The 17,803-nt window shown below is 48.1% G+C and overlaps 1 protein-coding gene across 1 annotated transcript in view; it reads left to right on the plus strand.

Annotated features, from left to right (window-relative positions):
- LOC123995836 (parathyroid hormone-related protein-like) overlaps positions 1-17,030 on the plus strand; it is a gene marked incomplete at its 3' end in the record, with an annotated part of 17,943 nt that extends 913 nt beyond the window's left edge. Inside the window, exons 2-3 of the mRNA XM_046299518.1 lie at positions 140-261; positions 16,640-17,030. Of these exons, the coding sequence (XP_046155474.1) occupies positions 155-261; positions 16,640-17,030 (498 nt within the window). The remainder of the gene's footprint in view (positions 1-139; positions 262-16,639) is intronic.
- Between the last annotated feature and the right edge of the window lie 773 nt (positions 17,031-17,803).

Genomic DNA, 17,803 nt, shown 5'->3' on the forward strand with positions numbered 1-17,803 from the left:
CCACATTTCAATCATTAAAATAAATCTATTTTATCTGTAAAGTTTGGTTGTGTTTTGAACGCTACTTTTGTAATAATCTCATAATATGAGATGCTATTCCGCATTTTAAACGCAGCATTTGGTCGTTGTTGTTTTGCAGCAGACTCCGTCCAAGATGTTGTGGTCGAGGAGAATCGTTCAGCAGTGGTGCTTCTCTGTGTTCTTACTGTGTTCCCCTGTTCCTCACTACGGACGGCCAATCGATGGGCTCGCCAACAGGATGTAAGTTCCTATTTCATAATACACATTTACTTCAACACTGCTGTTTTTATGTTTGACAAGTATATCCGTCAAGTTCGTCACGCTCCTCATTCCATATTAAAAGAAGCAGAGAATGGGAATATTAGTCAAATAAATTAGTTTCCCCATATTGTTATTACTAATAATCAAACTATATATTTTTTAAATTCATTTTCTTATTTGTTTTATTGATTTGTAATATTATTTGAATTATTATTACTATTATAATGTATTTTTAATTGGTATTTGTTTTATTCCATATTAAAGTAGTGTCTCATGGTGGGGGGGCGAGGCAGTGGTGCCTCTAACAGGCTGGAAAATGTGCTCATTTGTGGACCGTGCCGCCAGCTGTTTAGATAGAGTTCACCCACCTGTGTGTGTACTTAGGGAGAGAGGGGGGGGGGTAGAGGGGTAGAGAGAGAGGGATTGAGAGAGAGAGCGGTAGAGAGAGGGGGGAGAGAGAGAGAGGAAAGAGAGAGTGAGAGAGAGGGGGGGAGAGGGAGAGAGAGAGCGAGAGAGAGCGAGAGAGGGGAGGAAATAGAGAGAGAGAGGTAAAAAGCCCTCTGTGATAAAGCGAGTCAAATCCCCACAACCACCCTCCTTTCCCTCCTTCCCTCCCGCCAGTTCCCAAGCACTCGTTTAGGGCCGCTTTGGGCCGTCTTAGGCGGTCTCCCCCCCGGGGGTCCCCCCTCCTCTCCTCTTCCCTCCTCTCCCAGCCATGCAGGGGGTTTTGGACCACCGGCTAAAAACAGAAATGTCCTTGTTTGCTTGTTAGTTAGTTTGGTGTCTCTTCACACCTATCCCTCCCTACCTCACAGTCTGTTGTAGTTGCCCCCTCTAGCTGCTCCCTCCCTACCTCACGGTCTGTTGTAGTTGCCCCAGCTAGCTGCTCCCTCCCTACCTCACGGTCTGTTGTAGTTGTTCAGGTATCTCTGGGCTGGGCCCCCGCTAGCTGCTCCCTCCCTACCTCACGGTCTGTTGTAGTTGCCCCAGCTAGCTGCTCTGGGTCTGTTGTAGTTGCCCCAGCTAGCTGCTCTCTCCCTACCTCACGGTCTGTTCTAGTTGCCCCAGCTAGCTGCTCCCTCCCTACCTCACGGTCTGTTCTAGTTGCCCCCGCTAGCTGCTCCCTCCCTACCTCACGGTCTGTTCTAGTTGCCCCAGCTAGCTGCTCCCTCCCTACCTCACGGTCTGTTGTAGTTGCCCCCGCTAGCTGCTCCCTCCCTACCTCACGGTCTGTTCTAGTTGCCCCCGCTAGCTGCTCCCTCCCTACCTCACGGTCTGTTGTAGTTGTTCAGATATCTCTGGGCTGGGCCCCCGCTAGCTGCTCCCTCCCTACCTCACGGTCTGTTGTAGTTGCCCTGGGCTGGGCCCCAGCTAGCTGCTCCCTCCCTACCTCACGGTCTGTTGTAGTTGCCCCCGCTAGCTGCTCCCTCCCTACCTCACGGTCTGTTGTAGTTGCCCCAGCTAGCTGCTCCCTCCCTACCTCACGGTCTGTTGTAGTTGCCCCCGCTAGCTGCTCCCTCCCTACCTCACGGTCTGTTGTAGTTGTTCAGGTATCTCTGGGCTGGGCCCCCGCTAGCTGCTCCCTCCCTACCTCACGGTCTGTTGTAGTTGTTCAGATATCTCTGGGCTGGGCCCCCGCTAGCTGCTCCCTCCCTACCTCACGGTCTGTTGTAGTTGCCCCCGCTAGCTGCTCCCTCCCTACCTCACGGTCTGTTGTAGTTGTTCAGATATCTCTGGGCTGGGCCCCCGCTAGCTGCTCCCTCCCTACCTCACAGTCTGTTGTAGTTGCCCCCGCTAGCTGCTCCCTCCCTACCTCACGGTCTGTTGTAGTTGTTCAGATATCTCTGGGCTGGGCCCCCGCTAGCTGCTCTCTCCCTACCTCACAGTCTGTTGTAGTTGTTCAGGTATCTCTGGGCTGGGCCCCCGCTAGCTGCTCCCTCCCTACCTCACGGTCTGTTGTAGTTGCCCCCGCTAGCTGCTCCCTCCCTACCTCACGGTCTGTTCTAGTTGTTCCCTCTATGCTCTCCCTACCTCACGGTCTGTTGTAGTTGCCCCCGCTAGCTGCTCTCTCCCTACCTCACGGTCTGTTCTAGTTGCCCCCGCTAGCTGCTCCCTCCCTACCTCACGGTCTGTTGTAGTTGCCCCCGCTAGCTGCTCTCTCCCTACCTCACGGTCTGTTCTAGTTGCCCCCTCTAGCTGCTCCCTCCCTACCTCACGGTCTGTTCTAGTTGCCCCAGCTAGCTGCTCCCTCCCTACCTCACGGTCTGTTGTAGTTGTTCAGATATCTCTGGGCTGGGCCCCCGCTAGCTGCTCCCTCCCTACCTCACGGTCTGTTGTAGTTGCCCCCGCTAGCTGCTCCCTCCCTACCTCACGGTCTGTTGTAGTTATCTCTGGTTGGGCCCCGCTAGCTGCTCCCTCCCTACCTCACGGTCTGTTGTAGTTGTTCAGATATCTCTGGGCTGGGCCCCCGCTAGCTGCTCCCTCCCTACCTCACGGTCTGTTGTAGTTGCCCCCGCTAGCTGCTCCCTCCCTACCTCACGGTCTGTTGTAGTTGCCCCCGCTAGCTGCTCCCTCCCTACCTCACGGTCTGTTCTAGTTGCCCCCGCTAGCTGCTCCCTCCCTACCTCACGGTCTGTTGTAGTTGCCCCAGACAGCTGCTCCCTCCCTACCTCACGGTCTGTTGTAGTTGCCCCCGCTAGCTGCTCCCTCCCTACCTCACGGTCTGTTGTAGTTGCCCCAGCTAGCTGCTCCTCCCTACCTCACGGTCTGTTCTAGTTGCCCCCGCTAGCTGCTCTCTCCCTACCTCACGGTCTGTTCTAGTTGTTCAGGTTCTCTGGGCTGGGCCCAGCTAGCTGCTCCCTCCCTACCTCACGGTCTGTTGTAGTTGCCCCCGCTAGCTGCTCCCTCCCTACCTCACGGTCTGTTGTAGTTGTTCAGGTATCTCTGGGCTGGGCCCCCGCTGGCTGCCTGGTGTCTGTCAGGATAAAGAGGGTTGAATATAGTGCTGATGCACGGCCAGGCGGCCGACCAAACTAAACCCAGCGCTCTTGGTGGAACTATATTATGCCTAACAGAGTAAACCCTCTTTCAAGTTCCGACAGCCCTGTGTAGTGAGGCTCAAACAGCAACCTATCCCCTATGCAGTGTAATACTTCTGACCAGGGCCCATAGGGCAGCTAGAAAGGGAATAGGGGGACATTTTGGACACGCTCCTTGAAACCCATGAGAGCCAGAATGAAAAACATGCTCTGAGAGCTTTTCCCCTTGGAAAGATAATATCTCTGACACAGATAATATCTCTGATACAGATAATTTCTCTGACACAGATAATATCTCTGATACAGATAATTTCTCTGAAAAATGACTTAAATGATAATTTCTCTGACACAGATAATATCTCTGAGACAGATAATAACTCTGAGACAGATAATATCTCTGACACAGATAATATCTCTGAGACAGATAATATCTCTGACACAGATAATATCTCTGACACAGATAATATCTCTGAGACAGATAATATCTCTGAGACAGATCATTTCTCTGACACAGATAATATCTCTGAGACAGATAATTTCTCCGACACAGATAATATCTCTGAGACAGATAATAACTCTGAGACAGATAATAACTCTGAGACAGATAATATCTCTGAGACAGATAATAACTCTGAGACAGATAATATCTCTGAGACAGATAATATCTCTGAGACAGATCATTTCTTTCATGGTTCTCTGCGAGTCCTGTCCTCCCTCTCTCTGGTCTCTGACTGAGGAAGGTTTAATGAAGCCATAGACAGCCAGAGGGAGAGGAGAGGAGAGGTGGGGAGAGGAGAGGTGGGGAGAGGAGAGGTGGGGAGAGGAGAGGAGAGGCGAAGAGAGGAGAGGCGAAGAGAGGAGAGGTGGGGAGAGGAGGAGAGGGAGAGGCGAGAGAGGAGAGGCGGGGAGAGAGAGGAGAGGTGGGGAGAGGAGAGGCGAGAGAGGAGAGGCGCAGAGAGGAGAGGAGAGGTGGGGAGAGGAGAGGCGAGAGAGGAGAGGAGGGGAGAGGAGAGGAGAGGCGAGGATGTAGGTTCTCTATGTAGGATCTCTATGTAGGATCTCTATGTAGGATCTCTATGTAGGATCTCTATGTAGGATCTCTATGTAGGTTCTCTATGTAGGTTCTCTATGTAGGTTCTCTATGTAGGATCTCTATGTAGGTTCTCTATGTAGGATCTCTATGTAGGTTCTCTATGTAGGGTCTCTATGTAGGTTCTCTATGTAGGTTCTCTATGTGGGTTCTCTTTGTAGGATCTCTATGTAGGTTCTCTGTGTAGGTTCTCTATGTAGGTTCTCTATGTAGGATCTCTATGTAGGATCTCTATGTAGGTTCTCTATGTAGGATCTCTATGTAGGTTCTCTATGTAGGATCTCTATGTAGGATCTCTATGTGGAGAGAGTCTATGGCTGGTCTGGAATGACACCCGATCCCCCCTATATAGTACACTACTATTGACCAGGGCACATTGCACTTTTTAGGGACTAGGGTGCCAGGATGGAACCAGTGTCTATCTAAGTGGATCAGGGTAGCATCCCTGCTCAGAGGGAGGGGTGTGAGCAGTAACATCTGACAATGATTTGGCTGCAGTGTTGACAGGTTTGTTCCTGGTTCCTGGGAAAAAGGGAAAGGAGATTAGAACCAGGTGCTGCTGGGCTGTCCCAGGAGGAGCTTTGAACCTGGCGACTAACAGACGGTGAGAGAGAGAGTAGCGGGTTCATGGGGCCCCTCGTCTGTAGAGTAGGACTCAGGAGGGGGTTAGTCCTGATGAGTCTGTAGAGTAGGACCCAGGAGGGGGTTAGTCCTGATGAGTCTGTAGAGTAGGACCCAGGAGGGGGTTAGTCCTGATGAGTCTGTAGAGTAGGACTCAGGAGGGGGTTAGTCCTGATGAGTCTGTAGGTTTAGTCCTGATGAGTCTGTAGAGTAGGACCCAGGAGGGGTTAGTCCTGATGAGTCTGTAGAGTAGGACCCAGGAGGGGTTAGTCCTGATGAGTCTGTAGAGTAGGACCCAGGAGGGGTTAGTCCTGATGAGTCTGTAGAGTAGGACTCAGGAGGGGGTTAGTCCTGATGAGTCTGTAGAGTAGGACCCAGGAGGGGGTTAGTCCTGATGAGTCTGTAGAGTAGGACCAGGAGGGGGTTAGTCCTGATGAGTCTGTAGAGTAGGACCCAGGAGGTGGTTAGTCCTGATGAGTCTGTAGAGTAGGACCCAGGAGGGGGTTAGTCCTGATGAGTCTGTAGAGTAGGACCCAGGAGGGGGTTAGTCCTGAAGAGTCTGTAGAGTAGGACTGGAGGGGGTTAGTCCTGATGAGTCTGTAGAGTAGGACTCAGGAGGGGTTAGTCCTGATGAGTCTGTAGAGTAGGACTGGAGGGTCATGGGGTCCTTACTGTAGAGTAGGACCCAGGAGGGGTTAGTCCTGATGAGTCTGTAGAGTCTGGTAGGTCCTTACTGTTGGGAGAGCTGTAGGGGCTCTGTTAGAGTCCCAGGACTCAGCCTAGAGTCTGTAGAGTCTGGTAGGTCCTTACTGTTAGGAGACAGCTTTAGGAGTCAGGACTCACCTAACGATAGTGTTGGACCTGGGCCACCAAGCTTTAGGAGTCAGGACTCACCCTAACGATAGTGTTGGACCTGGGCCACCAAGCTTTAGGAGTCAGGACTCACCCTAACGATAGTGTTGGACCTGGGCCACCAAGCATCAGTCAGGACTCACCCTAACGATAGTGTTGGGCCTGGGCCACCAAGCATCAGGAGTCAGGACTCACCCTAACGATAGTGTTGGGCCTGGGCCACCAAGCATCAGGAGTCAGGACTCACCCTAACGATAGTGTTGGGCCTGGGCCACCAAGCATCAGGAGTCAGGACTCACCCTAACGATAGTGTTGGGCCTGGGCCACCAAGCATCAGGAGCCAAATGAAAGCTTTAGCAAACTGTCTGCCAAGGTTTGGATAGAGTTTCAATCAGACAGAGCAGAGAAATGACATGCCTAGTGGGTAGGAGTAAACACAGTGTACTATTTCGTTCTCTCTTTCCCTCTGCCCCCCCTTTACCTCCCCTTTACCCCGCACAGAGAAACAATTATCATCAGGTAGGCCAAGAAAAGGAGGTCTGTTCTGTTGGAATCGTGCCACATCAGGATGTATCCAACCTCCTTTTTTTTCTCCTTAATGTTTTCCTCTCTTCCCCTCCTTCCTCTCTTCTAGTTGTGCCTTGGGGAGTGTTTGATGTTGGGCTTTATTAAAGGTTAAAATAAAAAAAAACAGGGAGATCGTTTTTCAAAGACCAAGCCTGTTCAGTTCCCTGCCTCACTTCTACCCTGAGAATCACAGGAAATGTCTGTATGTATATAAACACAGCTCCTTTCAAATATCTCTCTGTACGGGAGGTTGTCTCTTACCAGGATATTATTGCACTGGGACGAGTAAATATCTGCTCCGTGGCTTTGGAAGAACTTGGAGAAATTAATAAATTATGTGACCAGTTTTTTCCTTGATCTAATGTTAATCTTTTCTAAGGAAAATAATTGAGGATATTACTTTTCATGATGTTTTCAGTTTTAGTGTGATGATGGATACTATTCAATGGTTTTACTGTTATGTAAAAGGAACTGGCCCTAGTGGTCAGCTTGGACATACCGGACACTAACTGGCCCTAGTGGTCAGCTTGGACATACCTGACACTAACTGGCCCTAGTGGTCAGCTTGGACATACTTGACACTAACTGGCCCTAGTGGTCAGCTTGGACATACCTGACACTAACTGGCCCTAGTGGTCAGCTTGGACATACCTGACACTAACTGGCCCTAGTGGTCAGCTTGGACATACCTGACACTAACTGGCCCTAGTGGTCAGCTTGGACATACCTGACACTAACTGGCCCTAGTGGTCAGCTTGGACATACCTGACACTAACTGGCCCTAGTGGTCAGCTTGGACATACCTGACACTAACTGGCCCTAGTGGTCAGCTATGGACATACCTGACTAACTGGCCCTAGTGGTCAGCTTGGACATACCTGACACTAACTGGCCCTAGTGGTCAGCTTGGACATACCTGACACTAACTGAGTGGTCAGCTTGGACAAACAAACTGGCCCTAGTGGTCAGCTTGGACATACCTGACACTAACTGGCCCTAGTGGTCAGTGGTCAGCAGACACACACCATACACTGACACTAACTGGCCCTAGTGGTCAGCTTGGACATACCTGACACTAACTGGCCCTAGTGGTCAACATGGAACACTGAGACACTACACACTACTGGCCCTAGTACATACTGACACTAACTGGCCCTAGTGGTCAGGACACTGGACATACCTGACACAACTGGCCCTAGTGGTCACTTGGACATACCTGACACTAACTGGCCCTAGTGGTCAGGACACAGCTTGGACATACCTGACACTAACTGGTCCTAGTGGTCAGCTTGGACATACCTGACACTAACTGGCCCTAGTGGTCAGCTTGGTCATATCAATGGTTTTACTGTTATGTAAAACTAACTGGCCTTAGTGGTCAGGACACAGCTTGGACATACTGTTGTTGTGGAGATTCACAGAAATGATCCAAAACAAATGTTTTGTTGTGAGAGACACACAGAAACATGATCACACTGAAACTACAACATAACACTGAGACACTACAACATAACACTGAGACACTACAACATAACACTGAGACACACTGAGACAGCATAACACTGAGACACTACAACATAACACTGAGACACTTTAACACTGAGACACTACAACATAACACTGAGACTGAGAACACAACACTGAGACACTGAGACAACAACATAACACTGAGACACTACAACATAACACTGAGACACACTGAGACACTACAACATAACACTGAGACACTACAACATAACACTGAGACACTACAACATAACACTGAGACACTACAACATAACACTGAGACACTACAACACAACACTGAGACAGACTGAGACACTACAACATAACACTGAGACACTACAACATAACACTGAGACACTACAACATAACACTGAGACACTACAACATACCACTGATACACTACAACATAACACTGAGACACACTGAGACACTACAACATAACACTGAGACACACTGAGACACTACAACATAACACTGAGACACACTGAGACACTACAACATAACACTGAGACACTACAACATAACACTGAGACACACTGAGACACTACAACATAACACTGAGACACTACAACATAACACTGACACACTGAGACACTACAACATAACACTGAGACACTACAACATAACACTGAGACACACTGAGACACTACAACATAACACTGAGACACACTGAGACACTACAACATAACACTGGGACACACTGAGACACTACAACATAACACTGAGACACACTGAGACACTACAACATAACACTGAGACACTACAACATAACACTGAGACACACTGAGACACTACAACATAACACTGAGACACTACAACATAACACTGAGACACTACAACATAACACTGAGACACACTAACACTACAACATAACACTGAGACACTACAACATAACACTGAGACACACTGAGACACTACAACACTGAGACACTACAACATAACACTGAGACACACTGAGACACTACAACATAACACTGGGACACACTGAGACACTACAACATAACACTGAGACACTACAACATAACACTGAGACACTACAACATAACACTGAGACACTACAACATACCACTGAGACACACTGAGACACTACAACATAACACTGAGACACTACAACATAACACTGAGACACTGAACACAACACTGAGACACTACAACATAACACTGAGACACTACAACATAACACTGAGACACTGAACATACACTAACACTGAGACACTACAACATAACACTGAGACACACTGAGACACTACAACATAACACTGAGACACTACAACATAACACTGAGACACTACAACATAACACTGAGACACTACAACATAACACTGAGACACTACAACATAACACTGAGACACACTGAGACACTACAACATAACACTGAGACACACAACATAACACTGAGACACTACAACATACCACTGAGACACACTGAGACACTACAACATAACACTGAGACACTACAACATAACACTGAGACACACTGAGACACTACAACATAACACTGAGACACTACAACATAACACTGAGACACACTGAGACACTACAACATAACACTGAGACACTACAACATAACACTGAGACACACTGAGACACTACAACATAACACTGAGACACTACAACATAACACTGAGACACACTGAGACACTACAACATAACACTGAGACACACTGAGACACTACAACATAACACTGAGACACACTGAGACACACAACATAACACTGAGACACTACAACATAACACTGAGACACTACAACATACACTGAGACACACTGAGACACTACAACATAACACTGAGACACTACAACATTACACTGAGACACACTGAGACACTACAACATAACACTGAGACACTACAAAATAACACTGAGACACTACAACACAACATAACATCCTGGGTACACTGTTATCCTTATCACTAGACACTAGGTAACAGTGTTGTCCTAAGACACTAGCAGTCTGGAGCACTGGGTTAGGGTTAGATCACTGAGACACTGGGTTAGAACAGGGCACTGAGACACACTGAGGTGGGTTATAACAGGACTGAGGTGGGTTAGGGTTAGATCACTGAGGTGGGTTAGACTCAACATGGGTTAGGGTTAGATCTGGGCTGAGGTGGGTTAGGGTTAGATCACACTGAGACACTGGGTTATATCAGGACTGAGGTGGGTTAGGGTTAGATCAGGGCTGAGGTGGGTTATAATACTGAGACATTACAACAGGACTGAGACACACTGAGACATTAGGACACAGATCAGGGCTGAGACACTACAACAGGACACTGAGGTGGGTTACACACTGAGACACTTACAACATCCGGGCAGACAGATCTGAGGTGGGTTAGGGTTAGATCACAGGGTTAGATCTGAGACACTACAACATAACACTGGGTTAGACACTACAACATTACACTGGGTTAGACACAGGGCTGAGACACTACAACAGGTAACACTGAGACAGGGCAAAATAGATCAGGAGACTGATGTGGGTTAGATTAGGACTAGACATCCTGAGGTGGGTTATCCTTATCATTAGTTCAGGGCTGAGGTGGGTTAGGGTTAGATCAGGGCTGAGGTGGGTTATATCAGACTGAGGTGGTCTGGAGCAGGGCTGAGGTGGGTTAGGGTTAGATCAGGGCTGAGGTGGGTTAGATCAGGGCTGATGTGGGTTAGGGTTAGATCAGGGCTGAGGTGGGTTATATCAGGACTGAGGTGGGTTAGGGTTAGATCAGGGCTGAGGTGGGTTAGGGTTAGATCAGGACTGAGGTGGGTTATATCAGGGCTGAGGTGGGTTAGGGTTAGATCCGGGCAGAGGTGGGTTAGATCAGGGCTGAGGTGGGTTAGGGTTAGATCAGGGCTGAGGTGGGTTAGGGTTAGATCAGGACTGAGGTGGGTTATATCAGGGCTGAGGTGGGTTAGGGTTAGATCAGGGCAGAGGTGGGTTAGATCAGGGCTGATGTGGGTTAGATTAGGACTGAGGTGGGTTGGGGTTAGATCAGGGCTGAGGTGGGTTAGATCAGGGCTGAGGTGGGTTAGATCAGGGCTGAGGTGGGTTAGATCAGGGCTGAGGTGGGTTGGGGTTAGATCAGGGCTGAGGTGGGTTAGGGTTAGATCAGGGCTGAGGTGGGTTAGATCAGGACTGAGGTGGGTTAGGGTTAGATCAGGGCTGAGGTGGGTTAGGGTTAGAACAGGGCTGAGATGGGTTAAGGTTAGATCAGGGTTGAGGTAGGTTAGATCAGGGCTGAGGTGGGTTAGGGTTAGATCAGGGCTGAGGTGGGTTAGATCAGGGCTGAGGTGGGTTAGGGTTAGATCAGGGCTGAGGTGGGTTAGATCAGGGCTGAGGTGGGTTAGGGTTAGATCAGGGCTGAGGTGGGTTAGGGTTAGATCAGGGCTGAGGTGGGTTAGATCAGGAGGTGGGTTAGATCTGAGGTGGGTTAGGTTAGATCAGGGCTGAGGTGGGTTAGATCAGGGCTGAGGTGGGTTAGGGTTAGATCAGGGCTGAGGTGGGTTAGATCAGGGCTGAGGTGGGTTAGATCAGGGCTGAGGTGGGTTAAGGTTAGATCAGGGCTGAGGTGGGTTAGATCAGGGCTGAGGTGGGTTAGATCAGGACTGAGGTGGGTTAGGGTTAGATCAGGGCTGAGGGGGGTTAGATCAGGGCTGAGGTGGGTTAAAGTAGTGCACTACCCCTATGGACCCTGGTCTAAAGTAGTGCACTACCCCTATGGACCCTGGTCTAAAGTAGTGCACTACCCCTATGGACCCTGGTTTAAAGTAGTGCACTACCCCTATGGTCACGCTCTTGGTAAACCAAAGATACGCCAGCTGTCTTGGTAACCAAGTTACTCCAGCTGTCTTGGTAAGCCAAAGATACACCAGCTGTCTTGGTAACCAAGTTACTCCAGCTGTCTTGGTAACCATAGATACGCCAGCTGTCTTGGTAACCATAGATACGCCAGCTGTCTTGGTAAACAAGTTAATCCAGCTGTGTTGGTAACCAAAGATACTCCAGCTGTCTTGGTAAACCAAAGATACTCCAGCTGTGTTGGTAAACCAAAGATATTCCAGCTGTCTTGGTAACCATAGATACTCCAGCTGTCTTGGTAACCAAGATACTCCAGCTGTCTTGGTAACCAAGTTACTCCAGCTGTCTTGGTAACGATAGATACTCCAGCTGTCTTGGTAACCAAGATACGCCAGCTGTCTTGGTAACCAAGATACTCCAGCTGTCTTGGTAACCAAGATACTCCAGCTGTCTTGGTAACCATAGATACTCCGACTGTCTTGGTAACCATAGATACTCCAGCTGTGTTGGTTACCATAGATACTCCAGCTGTCTTGGTAACCATAGATGCTCCAGCTGTCTTAGTAACCAAGATAATCCAGCTGTCTTGGTAATGATAGATACTCCAGCTGTTTTGGTAACCAAGTTACTCCAGCTGTCTTGGTAACGATAGATACTCCAGCTGTCTTGGTAAAAGATACCAGCTGTCTTGGTAACCAAGATACTCCAGCTGTCTTGGTAACCATAGATACTCCGACTGTCTTGGTAACCATAGATACTCCAGCTGTCTTGGTTACCATAGATACTCCAGCTGTCTTGGTAATGATAGATACTCCAGCTGTTTTGGTAAATCAAAGATACTCTAGCTGTGTTGGTAAACCAAAGATACTCCAGCTGTCTTGGTAACCATAGATACTCCAGCTGTCTTGGTAACCATAGATACTCCAGCTGTGTTGGTTATTTTCCAGCTGTCTTGATAACCATAGATACCAGCTGTCTTGGTAACCAAAGATACTCCAGCTGTGTTGGTTAACCAAAGTAAACTTGGTAAACCATAGATACTCCAGCTGTCTTGGTAACCATAGATACTCTCGAGTGTGTCCTGGTGCACTCCAGACTGGGTAACAGATGCTCTCACCCAGTATGATGCAGACTGGGTAACAGATGTTGGTAACAGATGCCACCCAGTATGATGCAGACTGGGTAACTGCTCTCACCCAGTATGATGCAGACTGGGTAACCATGATCTCACCAGCTGATGCTTGGGTAACAGATAGATACCCAGTATGATGCAGACTGGTAATGCAGACTGGGTAACAGATGCTCTCATAGATGCAGACTGGGTAACAGATGCTGTATGATGCAGACTGGGTAACAGATGCTCTCCCAGTATGATGCAGACTGGGTAACAGATGCTCTCACCCAGTAGTACCCAGTATGATGCAGACTGGGTAACAGGTGTTTCACCAGTATGATGCCTGGGTAACACCTCACCCAGTATGATGCAGACTGGGTAACAGATGCTCTCACCCAGTATGATGCAGACTGGGTAACAGATGCTCTCACCCAGTATGATGCAGACTGGGTAACAGGTGCTCTCACCCAGTATGATGCAGACTGGGTAACTCTCTCACCCAGTATGATGCAGACTGGGTAACAGATGCTCTCACCCAGTATGATGCAGACTGGGTAACAGGTGCTCTCACCCAGTATGATGCAGACTGGGTAACAGATGCTCTCACCCAGTATGATGCAGACTGGGTAACAGATGCTCTCACCCAGTATGATGCAGACTGGGTAACAGGTGCTCTCACCCAGTATGATGCAGACTGGGTAACAGATGCTCTCACCCAGTATGATGCAGACTGGGTAAAGATGCTCTCACCCAGTATGATGCAGACTGGGTAACAGACCCAGTATGATGCAGACTGGGTAACAGATGTGTATGATGCAGACTGGGTAACAGATGCTCTGTATGATCAGACTGGGTAAAGGTGCTCACCCAGTATGATGCAGACTGATGCAGACTGGGTAACAGGTGCTCTCACCCAGTATGATGCAGACTGGGTAACAGATGCTCTCTCTCTCTTTAATAACAGTGTCCTCTGCCATATATGACAATGACTTCAAATCAAATCCCAAGTTCAAGGATTTTGGGAAACTGAGGACAAAAATACATATTGTTGTCCTTCTTTTTTTGTTGGTGTGCTGCCGTTTCCCAATGCTCTTGAACACAGCATGACACCTCTGTGACAGTAGGGATTAGTTCGTGGATGCTGGGGGTTTCCTAAAGAAAGGAAAAGTAATCTGTTTGTGTTTGGCAGCAAGCAGGCTAATCTGACGTCCCAGTGGAAACACTCTCTCCCTCTCTCTGCTATGAATCATCTCATACTGAAGGCCAAGGAGATCAGCATCATGGATACACAGATAATAGTTGACTGATATTGGACAATAACTGTTGTGTTGTCAACAAACAAACAAACAAACACCTATTACCTGCCACAAGGTAATAAATAGTCTTGATTAGCATCATGGATACACAGATAATAGTTGACTGATATTGGACAATAACTGTTGTGTTGTCAACAAACAAACAAACAAACAAACACATATTACCTGCCACGAGGTCTGGAACAATATAAATAGTCTTGATTAGCTTCATGCATGTTGTTGCCAGTTGTTGCCAGTTGTTGTACAGTGAGTGTTGTGTTGGCAGATTACAGCACACAAACAAACTAAGAGTCCTTACCTGGTAGTAGTCTGGATCAAGGCTGTGTTGTTCTGTAGTCTGGATCGAGGCTGTGTTGTTCTGTAGTCTGGATCTAGGCTGTGTTGTTCTGTAGTCTGGATCTAGGCTGTGTTGTTCTGTAGTCTGGATCTAGGCTGTGTTGTTCTGTAGTCTGGATCTAGGCTGTGTTGTTCTGTAGTCTGGATCGAGGCTGTGTTGTTCTGTAATCTGGATCTAGGCTGTGTTGTTCTGTAGCCTGGATCTAGGCTGTGTTGTTCTGTAGTCTGGATCTAGGCTGTGTTGTTCTGTAGTCTGGATCTAGGCTGTGTTGTTCTGTAGTCTGGATCTGTAGTCTGGAGGCTGTGTTGTTCTGTAGTCTGGATCTAGGCTGTGTTGTTCTGTAGTCTGGATCTAGGCTGTGTTGTTCTGTAGTCTGGATCTAGGCTGTGTTGTTCTGTAGTCTGGATCTAGGCTGTGTTGTTCTGTAGTCTGGATCTAGGCTGTGTTGTTCTGTAGTCTGGATCTAGGCTGTGTTGTTCTGTAGTCTGGATCTAGGCTGTGTTGTTCTGTAGTCTGGATCGAGGCTGTGTTGTTCTGTAGTCTGGATCTAGGCTGTGTTGTTCTGTAGTCTGGATCTAGGCTGTGTTGTTCTGTAGTCTGGATCTAGGCTGTGTTGTTCTGTAGTCTGGATCTAGGCTGTGTTGTTCTGTAGTCTGGATCTAGGCTGTGTTGTTCTGTAGTCTGGATCTAGGCTGTGTTGTTCTGTAGTCTGGATCTAGGCTGTGTTGTTCTGTAGTCTGGATCTAGGCTGTGTTGTTCTGTAGTCTTGGTCAAGGCTGTGTTGTTGATACACAGTAAAGCCTGAAACATAAATACATAGAGCCTTTGTGAGAGATGTGATGTGGAGATGTGTAGTAAAGAAATGGATATTAGTTGGTAGAATTGTGTACAGTACTTTAGCCAATAGACACACTAATATTGTGTCTCTAGGGTTGTGTCTCATGTAGACTGACCCCCTAGTGGGGACATGTTCATTTAGACTGACCCCCTAGTGGGGACATGTTCATTTAGACTGACCCCCTAGTGGGGACATGTTCATTTAGACTGACCCCCTAGTGGGGACATGTTCATTTAGACTGACCCCCATTTAGTGGGGACATGTTCATTTAGACTGACCCCCTAGTGGGGACATGTTCATTTAGACTGACCCCCTAGTGGGGACATGTTCATTTAGACTGACCCCCTAGTGGGGACATGTTCATTTAGACTGACCCCCTAGTGGGGACATGTTCATTTAGACTGACCCCCTAGTGGGGACATGTTGAATTCCTCCTGTACTCCATATCTGGGCCGTGGATCTCGGTCTGACTCAAAGCGTAAACGTTTTTGAAACAACAGCAAAGTTATACTTTACTTTGGCCTGTGAAAGATCAGAGTGTTGAAATGTGTAATGGTTTCAAGACGTTTGGAGAGTGCCCCTGTTGCTATCCAACTGTACACCGGAGTAGAGCCGAGAGGTTTCTGACTGTCAGTTGTTTGAGGTAATGAGAGGACCGGACAACTTTTAAGACTTATAAAGAAATACAATGTTTTAGAGATGAAGGCAACGACACCATCATGTCAAATTGCAGTTGATATTTCTAGTTGTGGTGGGGGTCTTTAGTACAGACAGGCTGTGACATTCAGCATGACAAGAACACTGTGGACTGAATGAGAGCCAATGCCAACGTCGAGATATTTCTCTGGCTAGTGTATCAGTCATAGTGATTACACATTTCACAGAAGGTTTTAGTTGTAGTTCCAGGCTACTAACATGCTGTTACAGGGAACAGTTTCTCTGTAGCCTCTTTACAGTGTCGTTCTCATGGTCAGAGACATCTATTGGAAACCTGAGAGCACACGTGTGGGAAAACTAAACGGAAAAACTAAAGGCGAATGTCTGTGTTTCTCAACCTTCTGTGATCTAAGTTCAATGTCCCAATTCTAACCGTCCTCCTCCTGTTCTCTCTCTCTCTCTCTCTCTCTCTCTCTCTCTCTCTCTCTCTCTCTCTCTCTCTCTCTCTCTCTCTCTCTCTCTCTCTCTCTCTCTCTCTCTCTCTCTCTCTCTCTCTCTCTCTCTCTCTCTCTCTCTCTCTCTCTCTCTCTCTCTCTCTCTCTCTCTCCTCACCTCTCCTCTTCTAGGAAGCGCTCGGTGACCCACGCCCAGCTGATGCACGATAAGGGCCGGACGCTGCAGGATTTCAAGCGTCGCATGTGGCTCCAAGAGCTGCTGGAGGAGGTCCATACGGCTGAGATCAGGGAGCTGCCCGCCCGCCCGGTGGTCAGCAGCGGACTGGGGCTGGGACTACCGGGTGCCGGGGTAGGGGTCAGCCTGGGATTGGGCACTACTGGGGGTACCCTGCACCCCCACCCCAAACCTCCAGGGGGCACCAAAAACCTTCCCATTAACTTCCATATGGAGGAGGAGGGAACCAACCTGCCGCAGGAGACCAACAAGTCCCAAACATACAAAGACAAAGACGGGGCGCGGAGGGCCAAGGAAGGGAAGAAAAAGAAAGGGAGGAATGGGAAGAGGAGGGAGGGGGAGAGGAGGGAGGGGGAGAGGGAGGGATGGGGGGAGAAGAGGAAGAGGCGGGCGCGCTCACTGGGCTGGGCGCAGGAAGGGGAGGAGCCTGGGAATGGGTACCACCTGGAGTGGCGAGGGCCCTTCTTCGGCCTGAGGGGGGCGCTGCACTAGAACGCTGTCACACTCTGACTAAGGTAAACAAACACCTGATGTTGTTGTTGTTGGTTCTGGGTGATATTATTATTATGTCAGTGAATGTCTACTTTACAGTGAACTAACGTCTTCCTCTCTCTTTGCGTTTCAGAAACCCTAAGGACATTCAGATGAACACCCAGACACTCCTGCTGCAGGGTTCTGTGATAGTGATTGTTTGGAAAGTAAAATAAGGAAATATTTATTTTCTGTAAATATTGTAAACGCACCAGACTAGCGATAATGACGAAGACAATAAAAATTACAGACGCTCGCTCTGCGGAGCAACATAATTTAATAATTGTGAAATCCTTCCTGTTCTGTTTTGTTTTGTTAGGACTATGCCAATTATTATTCCTGTCAGATTTTCCTGTAATTTATTTTTGTTTGAATCGTGTATTTATTTTGTAAATGTATCGAGGTGCTGCTGACCTTCTATATTTTTGTACCATAATGCACTTTTAGATTTATAAATATATATATATATATAAATATAAATATATATATATATATATACATACAAGTAATTTTGTTAATTGACTTTTTGTGGTTGATTGAAATGAAGAAAACATTGTTGGTCATTTCTC

This window comes from Oncorhynchus gorbuscha, linkage group LG14, assembly GCF_021184085.1.
Source record: "Oncorhynchus gorbuscha isolate QuinsamMale2020 ecotype Even-year linkage group LG14, OgorEven_v1.0, whole genome shotgun sequence".
In the NCBI taxonomy this organism is placed as follows: domain Eukaryota; kingdom Metazoa; phylum Chordata; class Actinopteri; order Salmoniformes; family Salmonidae; genus Oncorhynchus; species Oncorhynchus gorbuscha.